General features: G+C 41.1%; 1 protein-coding gene across 1 annotated transcript in view; it reads left to right on the top strand.

Moving 5' to 3' along the window:
• LOC128652650 (zinc finger protein 239-like) overlaps positions 1–21,517 on the top strand; it is an 88,783-nt gene that overhangs the window by 11,742 nt on the left and 55,524 nt on the right. The window contains exons 2-4 of the mRNA XM_053705584.1: positions 2,345–2,426; positions 11,720–11,846; positions 13,561–13,674. Of these exons, the coding sequence (XP_053561559.1) occupies positions 2,352–2,426; positions 11,720–11,846; positions 13,561–13,674 (316 nt within the window). The 5' untranslated portion in view covers positions 2,345–2,351. The remainder of the gene's footprint in view (positions 1–2,344; positions 2,427–11,719; positions 11,847–13,560; positions 13,675–21,517) is intronic.

Raw genomic sequence — 21,517 nt, 5'->3', positions numbered from 1 at the left:
GAGCAAAAGAGAGGGGAGAGAGAGAGCAAAAGAGAGGGGAGAGAGAGAGCAAAAGAGAGGGGAGAGATAGAGCAAAAGAGAGTGGAGAGAGAGAGCAAAAGAGAGGGGAGAGAGAGAGCGAAAGAGAGGGGGGAGGGAGAGCAAAAGAGAGGGGGGAGAGGTAGAGCAAAAGAGAGGGGGAGAGCAAAAGAGAAGGGAGAGAGGGAGAGCAAAAGAGAGGGGGGAGAGCAAAAGAGAGAGGGAGTCAAAGGAAAGGGGTAGAGAGAGCAAAAGAGAGGGAGGAGAGAGTGCAAATTGAGGGGGGATAGAGCAAAAGATAGGGGAGAGAGAGAGAGCAAAAGATAAGGGAGAGAGAGCAAAAGATAAGGGAGAGAGAGAGAGCAAAAGATAGGGGAGAGAGAGAGAGCAAAAGATAGGGGAGAGAGAGAGAGCAAAAGATAGGGGAGAGAGAGAACAAAATATAGGGGAGAGAGAGGGAGCAAAAGATAGGGGAGAGAGAGAGAGAGAGCAAAAGATAGGGGAGAGAGAGCAAAAGATAGGGGAGAGAGAGAGAGAACAAAATATAGGGGAGAGAGAGAGAGAGCAAAAGATAGGGGAGAGAGAGAGAGCAAAAGATAGGGGAGAGAGAGAGAGAGCAAAAGATAGGGGAGAGAGAGAGAGCAAAAGATAGGGGAGAGAGAGAGAGCAAAAGATAGGGGAGAGAGAGAGAGCAAAAGATAGGGGAAAGAGAGAGAGAGCAAAAGATAGGGGAGAGAGAGAGAGCAAAAGATAGGGGAGAGAGAGAGAGCAAAAGATAGGGGAGAGAGAGAGAGCAAAAGATAGGGGAGAGAGAGAGAGCAAAAGATAGGGGAGAGAGAGAGAGCAAAAGATAGGGGAGAGAGAGAGAGCAAAAGATAGGGGAGAGAGAGAGAGCAAAAGATAGGGGAGAGAGAGCGAGCAAAAGATAGGGGAGAGAGAGCGAGCAAAAGATAGGGGACAGAGAGAGAGCAAAAGATAGGGGAGAGAGAGCGAGCAAAAGATAGGGGAGAGAGAGCGAGCGAGCAAAAGATAGGGGAGAGAGAGCAAAAGATAGGGGAGAGAGAAAGAGCAAAAGATAGCGAAGAGAGAGAGAGCAAAAGATAGGGGGGAGAGAGAGAGCAAAAGATAGGGGAGAGAGAGAGAGCAAAAGATAGGGTGGAGAGAGAGAGCAAAAGATAGGGGAGAGAGAGAGAGCAAAAGATAGGGGAGAGAGAGAGAGCAAAAGATAGCGGAGAGAGAGAGAGCAAAAGATAGGGGGGAGAGAGAGAGCAAAAGATAGGGGAGAGAGAGAGAGCAAAAGATAGGGGAGAGAGAGAGAGCAAAAGATAGGGGAGAGAGAGAGCAAAAGATAGGGGAGAGAGGGAGCAAAAGATACCCCAGAGAAAAAAAGAGTTACCCCATTTTTCCAATATTAAGCTATACATGTTCTAGTCATTGTGCACAGTATTCTGATAAAGTTGTTAATAGCTTAATTGAACCTCCCTATATGTTCATGCAAAAGAGCTTGGGAGATTGTAAGTTGAATATTTTCCTCCAAGAGTGTGCTGATAAGGCGCGACAAAGATTGGCAAATTTCCTTAACCCCCACACAGTCCCACCACATATGTTTATAAGGGCCCGCTTCGCTGCATCCTCTATAACATAGTCTGCTGTTTGACTTTAATATATGATGTGTTTTTATAGGGGTCAAGTACCAGCCTGGAACCAAACTTTAAAGGGACACTCAAGTCAAAATTAAACTTTAGTGATTCATATAGAGCAGCAGTTTTAAACACATTTCCATATTCTTTTTATATTTACACTTTTTGAGACACCAGTTCCTGCTGAGCATGTGCAAGACTTGACAGAATATACGTATATGCATTTGTGATTGGCTGATTGCTGTCACATGATACAGGAGGAGTGGAAATAGACATAAATTTAGAGTTTTGCAGAATAAAAATCTTCTCATTTAAAGTTCAGACGCAGTGCTATTGCATTGTCTTTTTATCATGCATTTGTTGTTTATGCCAGTCTACTGTATTTACTGTTCCTTTAACATCTACAGAGGGGTTAAACTTAGGGGCCGATTACGATCCTTTAGAAAAGTTTAACAATGTTTCTACAAATTCACTATTAAAGCTTAGGGGGATTTTTGGAGATAAATCATCTGATAACCTTTTCTAAATGATTGTGACCAGCCCCATAGTTATATGCAAGTAATAGTGCACATTTATGTCGCTTCAACCATAATTTTAGGCTTGAATAAAATGCAAACTGTCTATGGATATTTCTGTATATAACTGGGTTAAAGGTTCCGTAATCCCATCTCATTTGTATCTTTCAGCATCACCATGGATGAAAGTGTAGCGGATTCTGTCACTGATGATGCCTCAAATACTAACGATACAGTTTATGTAGATAATGAGGTAATTTTTTTAAAAATGTTTTATTTGCAGCTCATATATTTGTATAATCCCTTATCTTCAATTTACACAATGGGCTCGATTTATCAAGCTACGGTGGACAGGGGTGTACATATGTGCCTCTATCCGCCGCATCTCGCCTCTGGCGGACAGAATTCCGCTGGCAGAATTTAACAATGCACACGAGAGCTATTTTGTGCTTGTGTGCAATGCTGCCCCCTTCCCACACACAGCCAATCACACGCGGGCAGGAGCTGTCAATCTCCCCGGTCAGTGAAGAGGTGGAAAAGAGTTAGGGAAGCAGCAGTATGATGACCCCTGCTTGATAAATACGGACTGTGGGTTCTCTTGTGAGAACCTGCAGTCATAGGCCCATATTTATCAAGCTCCGAACGGAGCTTGAAGGGCCGTGTTTCTGGCGAGTCTTCAGATATGGCGATCGGGTTGATTGACACCTCCCTGCTGGTGGCCGAATGGCCGCGAGTCAGCAGGGGGCGGCGTTGCATTTTGCTAATTTGTAGCCAGGTTAGATGAATGTACAGTAACTGTATGAAAGCACAACAAAGGATCATTTCATATAACTTATTCGCTTTGAAACCCCTATTGTGCCATTAATTAGTATAATGTGAAAAATGTCTGCATCTCAACAGAGAGGCAGTTCTAATTTACTTAAAGGGACCAGAAATCCAAAAATTTTGTTTTCTGATTCAAATAGAGTATACCATTTGATTTGTTCTCTTGGTATCCTTTGTTGAAAAGTATTTCTAGGTAGGCTCAGGAGCTTAGAGCTAGCTGCTGATTGAAGGCTGCACATACTGTATATGCTTCTTGTAATTGGCTTACCGATGTGTTCAGCACTGCTGCTCCTTCATTAAAGGATACCAAGAGAATGAAGCAAATGTGATCATTGAGGACTGAAGTTGAAAAACACTGTTCTATCTGAATTATGAAAGAAAATGTTTGAGTTTCATGTTTAAATATCTAATAAATATATTCTATTGATAATTATTTTAAAGAAGAAAGTCATAATCTTGTAGTCATTTTTTTAATGATTTGTAAACTGGGTTTTTACAGCTTTCAGCAATAAGTTTGTAACAGGTTTTTTACAGATTTCTCTTTCATTTAAAGGGACAGTAAACACATTGATGTTTGATATAAAATGTTATAATTTTGTGTATTAAAAATTTTTTGCAGTATACTTTTATTATTTATTTTGCTCCCTTTTAATGTAATTGAACTCTGAAATGTGTGCGTTTTCTCAGTCTCAGAATTACAAATGCACACTGCTACATGCCAGGCTGTCGTCAACTGGCCCCTGCAGAACTTCTCAAATAACAAACTGCAAAACAAAACCGTTTTTGCTAACAAAATAAGAACAGCTAGCCTTATCTACTCCAATAACAAATTCTAATTGCCTTCATTCATAGTGGTGGAGTTTGGCTATAGAAAAACAATTGCAACTAACAAAGTGTTCATTTCTCCTGTTAAGTGTAGTCAGTCCACGGGTCATCCATTACTTATGGGATTATAACTCCTCCCTAACAGGAAGTGCAAGAGGATCACCCAAGCAGAGCTGCTATATAGCTCCTCCCCTCTACGTCACACCCAGTCATTCTCTTGCACCTAACTAATAGATAGGACGTGTGAGAGGACTGTGGTTGTTAAACTTAGTTTTTATTTCTTCAATCAAAAGTTTGTTATTTTAAACAGCACCGGAGTGTGTTGTTTTTTCTCAGGCAGCATTAGAAGAAGAATCTACCTGAGTTGTGTATGATCTTAGCGGACGTAACTAAGATCCATTTGCTGTTCTCGGCCATTCTGAGGAGCGCGGTAACTTCAGAACAGGGGACAGCAGGCAGGGTTCACCTGCAAAGAGGTATGTTGCAGTATATTATTTTCTAAGGAATGGAATTGACTGAGAAAATACTGCTAATGCCGATGTAATGTAAGTACAGCCTTAAATGCAGTAGTAGCAACTGGTATCAGGCTGATATGTATGTATGTTTGCACTGAAGTATTTCTGGGGAATGGCACTTCACTAAGAAAATACTGTATGCATATAAATTATAGCCTTTTCTGCAGTGAAAGCGACTAGCAACAGGCTTTTTATTGACATTTCACATATTTATATTTAAAACGTTTACTGGCATGTTAATCGTTTTTTTCTCTGAGGTACTTGGTGAAAAATTTTATGGGCTTTATATTTCACATGGCTATCGTTTATTTTTGAATAAATTTCAGTTTACTGAGCTTCCCCACTGTTGTATTATGTGTGGGAGGGGCCTATTTTGGCGCTTTATGGCGCACTAGAAATTCAGTCACAGGCTTCCTTGTTCTCCCTGCATGATCCAGGACGTCTCTACAGAGCTCAGGGGTCTCCAAAATCTAGTTTTGAGGGAGGTAATCACTCACAGCAGACCTGTGAGATTGTGCTTGACTGTGACAAAAACGTATATATATTTTATTTGTTATCCGGTTTTGTTATTAAGGGGTTAATCATCCATTTGCTAGTGGGTGCATTCCTTTGCTAATTTAATGCATTTAATGTAAAAATTTGTTGCTATAACTAATCCGGTTCCTTGTTATTTCAACTGTGACAGTTTTTTTGTGTGCTTCTTAAAGGCACAGTAACGTTTTTTATATTGCTTGAAAATTTAGTTGATAAGCATTTTCCAAGCTTGCTAGTCTAATTGCTAGTTTGTTTAAACATGTCTGACACAGAGGAATCTCTTTGTGCTATATGTTCAAAAGCCAATGTGGAGCCCAATAGAAATTTGTGTACTAATTGTATTGATGCTACTTTAAGTAAAAACCAATCTGTACATGTAAAGAATATTTCACCAGACAACGAGGGGAAAGTTATGCCGACTAACTCTCCTCACGTGTCAGTACCTGCATCTCCCGCTCAGGAGGTGCGTGATATTGTGACGCCAAGTACATCAGGGCGGCCATTACAAATCACTTTGCAAGACATGGCTAATGTTATGACTGAAGTTTTATCTAAATTACCAGAACTTAGGGGTAAACGCGACCACTCTGGGATGAGAACAGAGTGCGCTGATAATACTAGGGCCATGTCTGATATTGCGTCACAGTTTGCAGAACATGAAGACGGAGAGCTTCATTCTGTGGGTGACGGTTCTGATCCAAATAAACTGGATTCAGACATTTCAAATTTTAAATTTAAGCTTGAGAACCTCCGTGTGTTACTAGGGGAGGTATTAGCGGCTCTGAATGATTTTAGCACGGTTGCAATCCCAGAGAAAATATGTAGGCTGGATAAATATTTCGCGGTACCGACGTGTACTGACGTTTTTCCTATACCTAAAAGGCTTACAGAAATTGTTAACAAGGAGTGGGATAGACCCGGTGTGCCCTTCTCACCCCCTCCTATATTTAGAAAAATGTTTCCAATAGACGCCACCACACGGGACTTATGGCAGACGGTCCCTAAGGTGGAGGGAGCAGTTTCTACTTTAGCTAAGCGTACCACTATCCCGGTGGAGGATAGCTGTGCTTTTTCAGATCCAATGGATAAAAAGTTAGAGGGTTACCTTAAGAAAATGTTTGTTCAACAAGGTTTTATATTACAACCCCTTGCATGCATTGTGCCTGTCACGGCTGCGGCGGCATTCTGGTTTGAGTCTCTGGAAGAGACCATTAGCTCAGCTACGTTGGATGAGATTACAGACAAACTTAGAGTCCTTAAGCTAGCTAATTCATTTATTTCTGACGCCGTAGTACATTTAACTAAACTTACGGCTAAGAATTCCGGATTCGCCATTCAGGCGCGCAGAGCGGTGTGGCTTAAATCCTGGTCAGCTGATGTGACTTCTAAATCTAAATTGCTTAACATACCTTTCAAGGGGCAGACATTATTCGGGCCCGGTTTGAAAGAAATTATAGCTGACATTACTGGAGGTAAGGGCCATGCCCTGCCTCAAGACAAAGCCAAACCAAGGGCTAGACAGTCTAATTTTCGTGCCTTTCGTAACTTCAAGGCAGGAACAGCATCAACTTCCTCCGCTCCAAAACAGGAGGGAACTGTTGCTCGCTACAGACAGGGCTGGAAACCTAACCAGTCCTGGAACAAGGGCAAGCAGGCCAGAAAACCTGCTGCTGCCCCTAAGACAGCATGAAGTCAGGGCCCCCAATCCGGAAACGGATATAGTGGGGGGCAGACTTTCTCTCTTCGCCCAGGCTTGGGCAAGAGATGTCCAGGATCCCTGGGCGTTAGAGATCATATCTCAGGGATATCTTCTGGACTTCAAAGCTTCTCCTCCAAAAGGGAGATTTCATCTTTCAAGGTTGTCAACAAACCAGATAAAGAAAGAGGCGTTTCTACGCTGTGTACAAGATCTTTTTCTAATGGGAGTGATTCACCCGGTTCCGCGGTCGGAACACGGACAAGGGTTTTACTCAAATCTGTTTGTGGTTCCCAAGAAAGAAGGAACCTTCAGACCAATCTTGGATTTAAAGATCCTAAACAAATTCCTAAGAGTTCCATCGTTCAAAATGGAAACTATTCGGACAATTTTACCCATGATCCAAAGGGGTCAGTACATGACCACAGTGGATTTAAAGGATGCCTACCTTCACATACCGATTCACAAGGATCATTATCGGTACCTAAGGTTTGCCTTTTTAGACAGGCATTACCAATTTGTAGCTCTTCCCTTCGGGTTAGCTACTGCTCCAAGAATCTTCACAAAGGTTCTGGGTTCTCTTCTGGCGGTACTAAGACCGCGAGGAATATCGGTAGCTCCGTACCTAGACGACATTCTGATACAAGCGTCAAGTTTCCAAATTGCCAAGTCTCATACAGAGTTAGTACTGGCATTTCTAAGGTCACATGGGTGGAAGGTGAACGAAGAAAAAAGTTCTCTGTTGCCACTCACAAGAGTTCCCTTCTTAGGGACTCTTATAGATTCGCTAGAAATGAAAATTTACCTGACGGAGGACAGGTTAACAAAGCTCCTAAATGCTTGCCGTGTCCTTCATTCCATTCCACACCCGTCAGTGGCTCAATGCATGGAGGTAATCGGTTTAATGGTAGCGGCAATGGACATAGTACCTTTTGCACGCCTACATCTCAGACCACTGCAATTGTGCATGCTAAGTCAGTGGAATGGGGATTACTCAGATTTGTCCCCTATGCTGAATCTGGATCAGGAGACCAGAAATTCTCTTCTATGGTGGCTCTCTCGGCCACATCTGTCCAAGGGGATGCCCTTCTGCAGACCAGATTGGACGATTGTAACAACAGACGCCAGCCTGCTAGGTTGGGGCGCTGTCTGGAATTCCCTGAAGACTCAGGGATCATGGACTCAGGAGGAGAGTCTCCTACCCATAAACATTCTGGAATTAAGAGCAGTTTTCAATGCCCTTCTAGCTTGGCCTCAGTTAGCAACTCTGAGGTTCATCAGGTTTCAGTCGGACAACATCACGACTGTGGCTTACATAAACCATCAAGGAGGGACAAGGAGTTCCCTAGCAATGATGGAAGTCTCAAAGATAATTCACTGGGCAGAGTCTCACTCTTGCCACCTATCAGCAATCCACATCCCAGGTGTGGAGAACTGGGAGGCGGACATCCGGGGGAGTGGGAACTTCATCCGGAGGTCTTTGCCCAAATACTTCGACGTTGGGGCAAGCCGGATCTGGATCTCATGGCGTCTCGCCAGAACGCCAAGCTTCCTTGTTACGGTTCCAGGTCCAGGGACCTGGGAGCGGTTCTGATAGATGCTCTGACAGCACCTTGGGCCTTCAACACAGCTTATGTGTTTCCACCCTTCCCGATGCTTCCTCGATTGATTGCCAGGATCAAACAGGAGAGAGCATCGGTGATTCTGATAGCGCCTGCGTGGCCACGCAGGACCTGGTATGCAGATCTAGTGGACATGTCATCCTGTCCACCTTGGTCTCTGCCACTGAGACAGGACCTTCTAATTCAGGGTCCTTTCAAACATCAAAATCTAATTTCTCTGAGGCTGACTGCATGGAGATTGAACGCTTGATTTTATCAAAGCGTGGATTTTCGGAGTCAGTAATTGATACCTTAATACAGGCTAGGAAACCTGTTACCAGGAAAATTTACCATATGGCGTAAATACTTACATTGGTGCGAATCCAAGAGTTACTCATGGAGTAAGGTTAGGATTCCTAGGATATTGTCTTTTCTACAAGAAGGTTTGGAAAAGGGTTTATCTGCAAGTTCTTTAAAGGGACAGATCCCAGCTCTGTCCATCCCTTTACACAAACGTCTGTCAGAAGTTCCAGACGTTCAGGCTTTTTGTCAGGCTTTGGCCAGGATTAAGCCTATGTTTAAGTCTGTTGCTCCTCCGTGGAGCTTAAACTTAGTTCTTAACGTTTTACAGGGTGTTCCGTTTGAACCCCTTCATTCCATTGATATCAAACTGTTATCTTGGAAAGTTCTGTTTTTAATGGCTATTTCCTCGGCTCGAAGAGTCTCTGAGTTATCGGCCTTACATTGTGATTCTCCTTATCTGATTTTTCATTCAGATAAGGTAGTTCTGCGTACTAAACCTGGGTTCTTACCTAAGGTAGTCACTAACAGGAATATCAATCAAGAGATTGTTGTTCCATCATTGTGTCCTAACCCTTCTTCAAAGAAGGAACGACTTCTACACAATCTAGACGTAGTCCGTGCCCTGAAATTTTATTTGCAGGCAACTAAAGAATTTCGCCAAACTTCTTCCCTGTTTGTCGTTTATTCTGGACAGAGGAGAGGTCAAAAAGCTTCTGCTACCTCTCTCTCTCTCTTTCTGGCTTCGTAGCATAATACGTTTAGCCTATGAGACTGCTGGACAGCAGCCTCCTGAAAGAATTACAGCTCATTCTACGAGAGCTGTGGCTTCCACTTGGGCCTTTAAGAATGAGGCCTCTGTTGCACAGATTTGCAAGGCTGCAACTTGGTCTTCACTTCATACTTTTTCCAAATTTTACAAATTTGACACTTTTGCTTCTTCTGAGGCTGTTTTTGGGAGAAAGGTTCTTCAGGCAGTGGTTCCTTCCGTGTAAAGATCCTGCCTGTCCCTCCCGTCATCCGTGTACTTTTAGCTTTGGTATTGGTATCCCATAAGTAATGGATGACCCGTGGACTGACTACACTTAACAGGAGAAAACAAAATTTATGCTTACCTGATAAATTCCTTTCTCCTGTAGTGTAGTCAGTCCACGGCCCGCCCTGTTTTTACGGCAGGTCTAAATTTAAATTAAACTCCAGTCACCACTGCACCCTATAGTTTCTCCTTTCTCGTTTGGTTTCGGTCGAATGACTGGGTGTGACGTAGAGGGGAGGAGCTAAATAGCAGCTCTGCTTGGGTGATCCTCTTGCACTTCCTGTTAGGGAGGAGTTATAATCCCATAAGTAATGGATGACCCGTGGACTGACTACACTACAGGAGAAAGGAATTTATCAGGTAAGCATAAATTTTGTTTTTTATTTGAATGTTTACACTTGACTGATATGTTACTCTATAGCAAGACAACAGAAATGTCTTGTGATGACATGGTGCTTACTGTCCCTTTTACAGTTTTCCGTATTTTAAAGGGGCATTGTAATACAAAACATACTTGCAGTATTTTGTTAGAGCGTGTCATTTTTGCACTGCTGATGTATTTACAGTTTATAAAGTCAGCTCCGGAGCAGAAAAGCATTTTTGATCCGGAACTGATCATAGCTGCTGATCAAATAAAGGGTGGGATATGTTAATATCTGCCAGTCAGTCTGGCCCTCTTCAGTTTAGGATTGTATTGTTGCTTTTTTACTATATGTTCAACCTATTTGTGGTGGTTTAGTACATAGGATTAGGCAAGAAAAGTGTAATAAGAAAATAGTCTAATTCATTAAATGCATCCCTTTAAAGGGACAGGGATACCAAAATTAAACTTAAAGGGACTGGATAGAGCATGACATTTTTAACAACTTTCCTATTTACTTCTGTTATCAATTTTGCTGAATTTTTTTGGTATCCATTGTTTAAGAGTAATCCAAGGTGAGCTCAGGAGTGTTCACATCTATGGCATCATTGTTTGAAACATGGTTTATAGCAGTGTTATACATAGATACAAACACTGATGCCATAGACTGCTAAAGACACATGCACACTCCTGAGCTTCTATTAACCTACCTAGCTTTACTTTTAATAAAGGATATCAAAAGAACAAAGCAAATTTGATAATAGAAGTAAATCGGCAAGTTGTTTAAAATAACATGCCCTATCTGAATCCTGACAATTTAATTTTGACTTTACTTCCTCTTTAAAGGGCCTCAAGTCAAACTAAACTTTCATTATTTAGATCGAGCACACAATTTTTTAACAACTTTCCATTTCACTTCCATTATCTAAACGTGCACCCTTTCTGAGGCACCAGCACCTGCTGAGCATGGGCAAGATTCACAGAATATGTGTATATGCATGTTGTGATTGGCTGATGGCCGTCACATGATGCAGTGGGAGGGAAAATAAAACTAACTTAGAACGAACTTTAAAATAAATTTGTCAGAAAAAAATCTACTCATTTGAAATTCAAACTAAGTGCATTTGCATTGTCCTTTTATTATGCATTTATTGATTATGCTGTTCTACTGTTCTAAGGGACAGTGTACCTGGAAATGTTTATTGTTTAAAAAGATAGATAATCCCTTTATTACCCATTCCCCAGTTTTGCATAACCAACAGTTTTATATTAATATACTTTTTATCTCTGTGATTACCTTGTATCTAAGCCTCTGCAGACCGCCCCATTATATAAGTGCTATTTACAAACTTGCAGTTTAGCCAATAAGTGCTGCTTCTTTAATAACTCCACAGGACTGAGCACAATGTTATCTATATGACACACATGAACTAGCACTGTCTAACTGTGAAACGCTGATAAAATGCACTGGCATAAAAGGGGGGCTTGCAGAGGCTTAGAAACAGTCAGAAAGTTAGAGGTTTAAAGGTTATAAAGTATATTAATATAACAATGCTGGTTGCTCAAAGCTGGGAAATGGTTAGTAAATGCATATACTATGTTTTTAAACAATAAAAAATCAAGTAGACTGTGCCGTTAACTATCCATTGTGCTACTGAGGTCTCTTATTTCGCTACTGCTGCTGCCCCACACTGCAGGACTCTACCCCGTAGACCACACCATTAGAAACTAGCAATGTGGAAATTCAGAGCAGCAGGGGAAGATCCATGTCCCTTTATTGTTCTCTTACATGTTAAAGCTCTCCTACATGCTGCCAAAATGTAAATGCAGATATAAACTATTCTGTGTTTTAGGAAACAATGAAAATCGATGATGTGACTGTGTGTTTCTCAGTTGAGGAACTGGATTCTTTGGAAGACAGAGAAAAGGGGCAACATAACAATCAAAACACAAAAAATCACCAGAGCCCCAATTTAGTGGGTGAGTGACAGAGCATGTGCTGGTTTGGCCCTAGGAATTTCCCTTTTAGTTAATAGTGGACTAGATTACAAGTGGAGCTCAAAAATAGTGGCACTTGTGTGCTCTAACATTGCCCAGTTTGAATCAATAGCTCTTTTAGTTATGAGCTAATATTATAAGTTGAAAGCATTTTTTTATTGATTGAGCAGTATTCTAGGGCGTGTACACATCTGGATGTCAGTGTAGGTGCGCTAGGTCTCTCATATAATTAACTTTTATGGGGGAATGCTAAAAAACTCAGCTATTGCTCAAGCTCTAAACTGAAGGTGCAAAAGTAGTGTTCTTCACTTATACAGTTATATACTCTGATTTTCTATTGAAATATAAGATACCAACAGCTCACACATACATACATATGTATACACACACCTGAGCCCTTTTAAATCCCAGTTAAAGTATTTATTTCAATAAGAAACCTTTTTTTACATTTAATATGCATAAATTTAAGTGAAAATACAATTTAAAATGTTCACACTTTTACATCAGGTCTCGAAAAGTGCAAAATTTGTCAGCTTTAATTTGTTTTGAACTCAAACAAAGTAATTCTTTTTTAATTGCTTGGTCCCTGATAATGCAGAGCTTATTTGGATAGCGGGCCTATCTTGAACAGTATGCGCCATTTTATTGGCAGTGAGTGGAGAATGGGTGTCCCAAAGTTTGACTGGGCAGAGTTTTATACCAACTGCAGGCAATGGAGTAGTTTTTCTCGGAGACCATAATAAACAGCATTGCAGTAGTCCAAACGTAATGTCACCAAAGCATGGAAGATCATGGGAAGACTTTCTATAGGAATCAGGAGCTTTCTCCTGGTTATATTCATTAAATGCAAGAATGAGGCTTGTATTGTGGCTGATATATGATGTTTCAGGGAGAGTTCACTGTCAAGCATAGCACCCAAGATTTATTGCTAGATTTGAGGTTTGTAGTTTTGATACTCCACATTCTAGACCAATTTGTTGATGTTGTTGCAGCTTAGTCTCATACTATCTGTACCCTTGACAAGTACTTCAGTTTTGTCTGGGTTTAGTTTCAACCAACTGGCATTCATCCATTCGAAGAGATCAGCAAGACATTTATTGACTGTTTCTATCGGAACATTTGAGTTTGGCTTAAAGGAAATGTATACTTGTGTGTCATCTGCATAACAGTGGTAACTGAGGCCATGCTGAGTTATGATATCTCCCATTGGAAGCATATACACTGCAAATATCATGGGAGATAAGATGGACGGGTGCAGAGGCGTATACTCTATATAACAGTCTCTAGGTTCTGTTAGACAGAAATGATTTGAACCATCTTAGAACTGTACCACTCAGCCCACAGACATCCTGCAGGCGGTTTAATAAAAGGCCATGGTCCATGGTGTCAAATGCAGCAGAGGGGTCAAGGAGGATTAGTATTGAACACTTACCCCTGTCTTTTGTAATCAAGAGACCATTTAGTACCCGTAGCATCAGTGCAGTTGCAGTACTATGCTGTGTCATGAAACCTGACTAGAATATTGTTTGTTGACGGCCATGTTTTTACTAAAAACTTGTCATACCAGATATTCTTTTAACAAGGTCGAGCAATATATAACGCACCTTGTGCTATCGATTGTGCGCCACTTGTAGCTGTCAAAGGGTTTACCTTACATGGTTACTTAGCATAACTCATTCTTTTTTTATGTATTCAGGTTATCTCTATGTGAAGCCAGAGACTGTACCCAGAATTCATCGCGGAGAAGAGCTGTGCGTAAAGAGTGATTTATACACTCACAAGAGGAAAAAACGTGCAAATTGCTCATTAGGTGAGAGATGGTGAACATGTAAAGATATTTTACTTCTAGATAAATGTTTAGTATATTTTTTTAAGAAAAAATATTACTATAGTTTAAAGGGACACGATGGTCCAAATTAAACGGTTAATGATTTAGATAGAGCAGGCGCTTTTTGGGAGACTTTTTAATTTTACGTACTTATTATCAAACTATCTTTTTTTCTGCTGGGCGCTAGCAAATATACCTCTTGTCATTGTCTCACCTGAACTATTCAGCTTTAGCGGAGCTGACTTTATCTATGTATTTAACCCATTTGCAGAATTTAGTTTTGTATTCTTATGTCTCTCTAAGTTAATTTTAAAAGCGGTTTTTCAGGTGAGTGTAACTTTGTAAAACTACATTTCATTAAAGGGATAAAAGGTCAAAATTGCCGTGCCTAAGGGTAGTAGAACCGCAATTTTGAAGGAGCGGAGAAATTAGTAAGTGACAATTTCATATTCCGGTGAAGAGAGAGTCACTGACTCTGAGAACTACTTCTAAAAAGTAATTTTCTTCTGTTATGTGTGATCAGTCCACGGGTCATCATTACTTCTGGGATATAACTCCTCCCCAACAGGAAATGCAAGAGGATTCACCCAGCAGAGCTGCATATAGCTCCTCCCCTCTACGTCAGTCCCAGTCATTCTCTTGCACCCAACGACTAGATAGGATGTGTGAGAGGACTATGGTGATTATACTTAGTTTTTATGACTTCAATCAAAAGTTTGTTATTTTAAAATAGCACCGGAGCGTGTTATTACTTCTCTGGCAGAGTTTGAGGAAGAATCTGACAGAGATTTTTTACTATGATTTTAACCGGAGTCGTTAAGATCATATTGCTGTTCTCGACCATCTGAGGGAGGTAAAGGCTTCAGATCAGGGGACAGCGGGCAGATGAATCTGCATTGAGGTATGTGGCAGTTTTTATTTTCTGAATGGAATTGATGAGAAAAGCCTGCCATACCGTTAAAATGACATGTATGTATACACTTCAGTATTCTGGGGATGGTATTTCACCGGAACTACTGTGTTAAGGTCACTAATCCTTTTAATAACTATTCTCATGTTAAACGTTTTTGCTGGAATGTAGAATCGTTTACATTGCTGAGGTACTGTGTGAATAAATGTTTGGGCATTATTTTCCACTTGGCAGTTTTTTGCTTTAATTGTGACAGTTTCGTTTCTCTTCACTGCTGTGTGGGAGAGGGAGGGGCCGTTTTTGGCGCTCTTTGCTACGCATCAAAAAATTCCAGTCAGCTACTTTTATATGTCCTGCATGATCCGGTTCATTTCTGACAGATCTCAGGGGTCTTCAAACTTCTTTGAAGGGAGGTAAATTCTCTCAGCAGAGCTGTGAGAATTCTTATAGTGACTGTGTATAAAAAACGTTGTTTTGTTTTCTTATGTACAAATTTAATTAGTGTTGTTTTTTACTAATGGGAACAAACCTTTGCTAAAAGTTGTGTTGTTTTAAAATTTGATGCAATAACTGTTTTTCAGTTCATTATTTCAACTGTCATTTAATCGTTAGTACCTCTTTGAGGCACAGTACGTTTTTTGCTAAAAAAGATTATAACCAAGTTGTAAGTTTTTTGCTAGTGTGTTAAACATGTCTGACTCAGAGGAAGATATCTGTGTCATTTGTTCCAATGCCAAGGTGGAGCCCAATAGAAATTTATGTACTAACTGTATTGATGCTACTTTAAATAAAAGTCAATCTGTACAATGTGAACAAATTTCACCAAACAGCGAGGGGAGAGTTATGCCGACTAACTCGCCTCACGCGACAGTACCTGCATCTCCCGCCCGGGAGGTGCGTGATATTTTGGCGCCTAGTACATCTGGGCGGCCATTACAGATAACATTACAAGATATGGCTACTGTTATGACTGAAGTTTTGTCTAAATTACCTGAACTAAGAGGCAAGCGTGATCACTCTGGGGTGAGAACAGAGTGCGCTGACAATGCTAGGGCCATGTCTGATACTGCGTCACAGCTCGCAGAGCATGAGGACGGAGAGCTTCATTCTGTGGGTGACGGTTCTGATCCAAACAGATTGGACTCAGATATTTCAAATTTTAAATTTAAATTGGAGAACCTCCGTGTACTAGATCATATCTCAGGGATACCTTCTAGACTTCAAATTATCTCCCCCAAGAGGGAGATTTCATCTGTCAAGGTTGTCAACAAACCAGATAAAGAAAGAAGCGTTTCTACGCTGCGTACAAGATCTGTTAACAATGGGAGTGATCCATCCGGTTCCGTGGTCGGAACAAGGACAAGGGTTCTACTCAAACCTGTTTGTGGTTCCCAAAAAAGAGGGAACTTTCAGGCCAATCTTAGATTTAAAGACTCTAAACAAATTCCTAAGAGTTCCATCGTTCAAAATGGAAACTATTCGGACTATTTTACCCATGATCCAAGAGGGTCAGTTCATGACCACAGTGGATTTAAAGGATGCTTACCTTCACATACCGATCCACAAAGATCATCACCGGTATCTAAGGTTTGCCTTCTTAGACAGGCACTACCAGTTTGTAGCTCTTCCATTCGGATTGGCTACGGCTCCAAGAATCTTCACAAAGGTTCTGGGTGCCCTTCTAGCGGTACTAAGACCGCGAGGGATTTCGGTAGCTCCGTACCTAGACGACATTCTAATACAAGCTTCAAGCTTTCAAACTGCCAAGTCTCATACAGAGTTAGTTCTGGCATTTCTAAGGTCGCATGGATGGAAAGTGAACGAAAAGAAGAGTTCTCTCTTTCCTCTCACAAGAGTTCCATTCTTGGGGACTCTTATAGATTCTGTAGAAATGAAGATTTACCTGACAGAAGACAGGTTAACAAAACTTCAAAATGCATGCCGCGTCCTTCATTCCATTCAACACCCGTCAGTAGCTCAATGCATGGAGGTGATCGGCTTAATGGTAGCGGCAATGGACATAGTACCTTTTGCACGCCTACACCTCAGACCGCTGCAACTATGCATGCTAAGTCAGTGGAATGGGGATTACTCAGATTTGTCCCCTACTCTGAATCTGAATCAAGAGACCAGAAATTCTCTTCTATGGTGGCTTCATCGGCCACACCTGTCCAGGGGAATGCCATTCAGCAGGCCAGACTGGACAATTGTAACAACAGACGCCAGCCTACTAGGTTGGGGCGCTGTCTGGAATTCTCTGAAGGCTCAGGGACTATGGAATCAGGAGGAGAGTCTCCTTCCAATAAACATTCTGGAATTGAGAGCAGTTCTCAATGCCCTTCTGGCTTGGCCCCAGTTAATAACTCGGGGGTTCATCAGGTTTCAGTCGGACAACATCACGACTGTAGCTTACATCAACCATCAGGGAGGGACAAGAAGCTCCCTAGCAATGATGGAAGTATCAAAGATAATTCGCTGGGCAGAGTCTCACTCTTGCCACCTGTCAGCAATCCACATCCCGGGAGTGGAGAACTGGGAGGCGGATTTCTTGAGTCGCCAGACTCTTCATCCGGGGGAGTGGGAACTTCATCCGGAGGTCTTTGCCCAAATACTTCGACGTTGGGGCAAACCAGAGATAGATCTCATGGCGTCTCGCCAGAACGCCAAACTTCCTCGCTACGGGTCCAGATCCAGGGATCCGGGAGCAGTTCTGATAGATGCTTTGACAGCACCTTGGAACTTCAGGATGGCTTATGTGTTTCCACCCTTCCCGCTGCTTCCTCGATTGATTGCCAAAATCAAACAGGAGAGAGCATCAGTAATTCTAATAGCACCTGCTTGGCCACGCAGGACTTGGTATGCAGATCTAGTGGACATGTCATCCTGTCCGCCTTGGTCTCTACCTCTGAGACAGGACCTTCTGATACAGGGTCCATTCAAACATCAAAATCTAACTTCTCTGAAGCTGACTGCTTGGAAATTGAACGCTTGATTTTATCAAAACGTGGTTTTTCTGAGTCGGTTATTGATACCCTGATTCAGGCTAGGAAGCCTGTTACCAGAAGGATTTACCATAAAATATGGCGGAAATACCTATACTGGTGCGAATCCAAAGGTTACTCCTGGAGTAAGGTTAGGATCGCTAGGATATTGTCTTTTCTACAAGAAGGTTTAGAAAAGGGTTTATCAGCTAGTTCATTAAAGGGACAGATTTCAGCTCTGTCCATCTTGTTACACAGACGTCTGTCAGAAAATCCAGACGTCCAGTCCTTTTGTCAGGCTTTAGCTAGGATCAAGCCTGTGTTTAAAGCTGTTGCTCCACCATGGAGTTTAAACTTAGTTCTTAACGTTTTACAGGGTGTTCCGTTTGAACCCCTTCATTCCATTGATATAAAAATGTTATCTTGGAAAGTTCTGTTTTTAATGGCTATTTCCTCGGCTCGAAGAGTCTCTGAGTTATCAGCCTTACATTGTGATTCCCCTTATCTGATTTTTCACTCAGACAAGGTAGTTCTGCGTACTAAACCTGGGTTCTTACCTAAGGTAGTCACTAACAGGAACATCAATCAAGAGATTGTTGTCCCATCCTCGTGTCCAAATCCTTCTTCAAAGAAGGAACGTCTTTTACACAATCTGGATGTAGTTCGTGCCCTCAAGTTCTACTTGCAGGCAACTAAAGATTTTCGCCAAACTTCTTCCTTGTTTGTCGTTTACTCTGGACAGAGGAGAGGTCAAAAAGCTTCTGCTACCTCTCTCTCTTTTTGGCTTCGTAGCATAATACGTTTAGCCTATGAGACTGCTGGACAGCAGCCTCCTGAAAGAATTACAGCTCACTCCACTAGAGCTGTGGCTTCCACTTGGGCCTTTAAGAATGAGGCCTCTGTTGAACAGATTTGCAAGGCTGCAACTTGGTCTTCGCTTCATACTTTTTCCAAATTTTACAAATTTGACACTTTTGCTTCTTCGGAGGCTATTTTTGGGAGAAAGGTTCTTCAGGCAGTGGTTCCTTCTGTATAATGAGCCTGCCTATCCCTCCCGTCATCCGTGTACTTTTGCTTTGGTATTGGTATCCCAGAAGTAATGATGACCCGTGGACTGATCACACATAACAGAAGAAAACATAATTTATGCTTACCTGATAAATTCCTTTCTTCTGTTGTGTGATCAGTCCACGGCCCGCCCTGTTTTAAGGCAGGTAAATATCTTTTAAATTATACTCCAGTCACCACTTCACCCTTGGTTACTCCTTTCTCGTTGTTTCTTGGTCGAATGACTGGGACTGACGTAGAGGGGAGGAGCTATATGCAGCTCTGCTGGGTGAATCCTCTTGCATTTCCTGTTGGGGAGGAGTTATATCCCAGAAGTAATGATGACCCGTGGACTGATCACACAACAGAAGAAAGGAATTTATCAGGTAAGCATAAATTATGTTTTTCTGTAGTGAAGAGCCCTTCCCACTGCCTCCCCTCTCTGCCTCTGTGCCACTCATCCGCCTTCCCTCCCACCGGCACAAGAAGCTAATTGTTACAGATAATGACACACACAGCGTCACTGTCTGCCACGATCAGGCATCTATCTTGATATGGAACCGATTGTGCTCCTGCTCCATTTGCAGGGAGATTCCTGGAGCTCATTAACTCCAGCTCTGGCTGTAACTTTACAGCCGAGACTGTTGGAGCTTCCTGCAGCTCCAACGTATATATACGTTGTGCGGTACGATGAGCTTCATACCGCATGATGTGTTTATACGTCACATTGGGTAAAGGGGTTTAACTCAGTTTTTACTTTAAAAACAGAGTGCCTCGCTGAAGGGCGTATACTGCATTTTCATATTGGAAGAATAAATATGTAACAAAGTGCATAATGAAAATCGTAATTTTAAAAAGCATACAAAGCAAATAACTGAACCATTTACACAAAATACACAGGAACAAAATGTATTGTTTAAAGGACATGACATGAAATTGTTTTTCTTTCATGATTCAGATAAAGCATGAAATTTTAAACACTTTAATTTACAGCTATTATTACATTTTCTTAATTCTCTTGGTATCTTTTGTTAAAAAGCAGGGACATGAGCTTATGAGCATGCACGTGCTTGGATCACTATATGGCAGCAGTATTGCAAGAATGTTGACCCATATGGCATTAGTTCCTGCCATGTTGTGCCCCAGACACCTACCTACGTATCTCTTCAACAAAGATTGCCATGGGAACAAAGCAAATTTGATAATAGAAGGAAATTTACTTTTTTTTTAATTTTATGCGCCGTCTGAATCACAAAAGAAAAGGTTGCGGTTTCATGTCCCTTTAAAGTGCATTAAAAATCGTGACAAAATTATTTACAAAAAATCTTAATACAACTTATTAGTTTCCTTTTGTGCACACTTTGTCAAAAACAGTTGTCATCTATCTCTGAGATCAAAATGCATTTAATTTAAAATTGGGTCAGTTTTGTATAGCGTCATTTTATTAGCTTGCATATTTGATTCATTCTTGTATGTGTAAAGTGCAAAATCACAAAAGAAAAAAATCTATTTTCATCTTATTTTTATGAAATCAAAAAGCTGCAATTTGCAAAATAATGACTTGCATGCTAAACCATATACTGCTTAAGGATTTGTATGTAAAACACTGTGGGCTAGATTACAAGTTGAGTGCTAATTTATTGTGCGCCTGTAAATGGGCAAATTTACGGGAGCACAATAAATAACCAGCCATAACAAGTGGCAGGTTATTGTTACCGCGAGCTTGCGGTACAATTAGCACTCCAAAAATTAATTAGGGGTCAGACCTCTGGTTCATTTTTAAAATGTGCCCCAACTGCCCCCAGAAAATATGTACTGTGCCTTTTATAAAATAAAAAATATTAGCATTTTAAAAGAAAAGCAAAACAGCACTAAGCCTATATATATATATATATATATATATATATATATATGTGTATGCTTATATACATATCAGGGCTTCACGATTTTTTCGCTGTTGCGGGTTTAAACTGCAATTAATCGCCGCGGTTTTAAAACTGCTAGAGTATGCAATTTTTAGCCCTGCCCCATTTGACATCACCTATGACCTACAGGACGGCCGCCAACTTACGCTGTGGCTGATGCGGGTTACAGAGAGGGGGCTGTCTTACCGGGGATCGCTGTATACTGCTGTATGCTGTATACCTGTGTTTATACTGTTGTATTTATATGCAGGTACTGCTGTATACCTGTGTATATACTGCTGTATTTAAATGCAGGTACTGCTGTATACCTGTGTATATACTGCTGTATTTAAATGCAGGTACTGCTGTATACCTGTGTATATACACTGCTGTATTTATATGCAGGTACTTCTGTATACCTGTGTATATACTACTGTATTTATATGCAGGTACTGCTGTATACCTGTGTATATACTGCTGTATTTAAATGCAGGTACTGCTGTATACCTGTGTATATACACTGCTGTATTTATATGCAGGTACTGCTGTATGCCTGTGTATATACTGCTGTACATATATGTAGGTACTGCTGTATACCTGTGTATATACTACTGTATTTATATGCAGTTACTGCTGTATACCTGTGTATATATACTGCTGTATTTAAATGCAGGTACTGATGTATACCTATGTATATAGTGCTGTATTTATATGCAGGTACTGCTGTATGCCTGTGTATATACTGCTGTACATATATGTAGGTACTGCTGTATCCCTGTGTATATACTACTGTATTTATATGCAGGCACTAATTTATACCTGTGTATATACTCCTGTATTTATATGCAGGTAGGTACTGCTGTATCCCTGTGTATATACTGCTGTGTTTATATGCAGGTACTGCTGTATGCCTGTGTATATACTACTGTATTTATATGCAGGTACTGCTTTATACCTGTGTATATACTGCTGTACATATATGT

The sequence above is a fragment of the Bombina bombina genome, chromosome 1, assembly GCF_027579735.1.
Source record: "Bombina bombina isolate aBomBom1 chromosome 1, aBomBom1.pri, whole genome shotgun sequence".
Taxonomy (NCBI): Eukaryota; Metazoa; Chordata; class Amphibia; order Anura; family Bombinatoridae; genus Bombina; species Bombina bombina.
The sequence above is the reverse complement of the archived record's forward strand: the minus strand, read 5'-3'. Positions and strand labels throughout refer to the sequence as shown.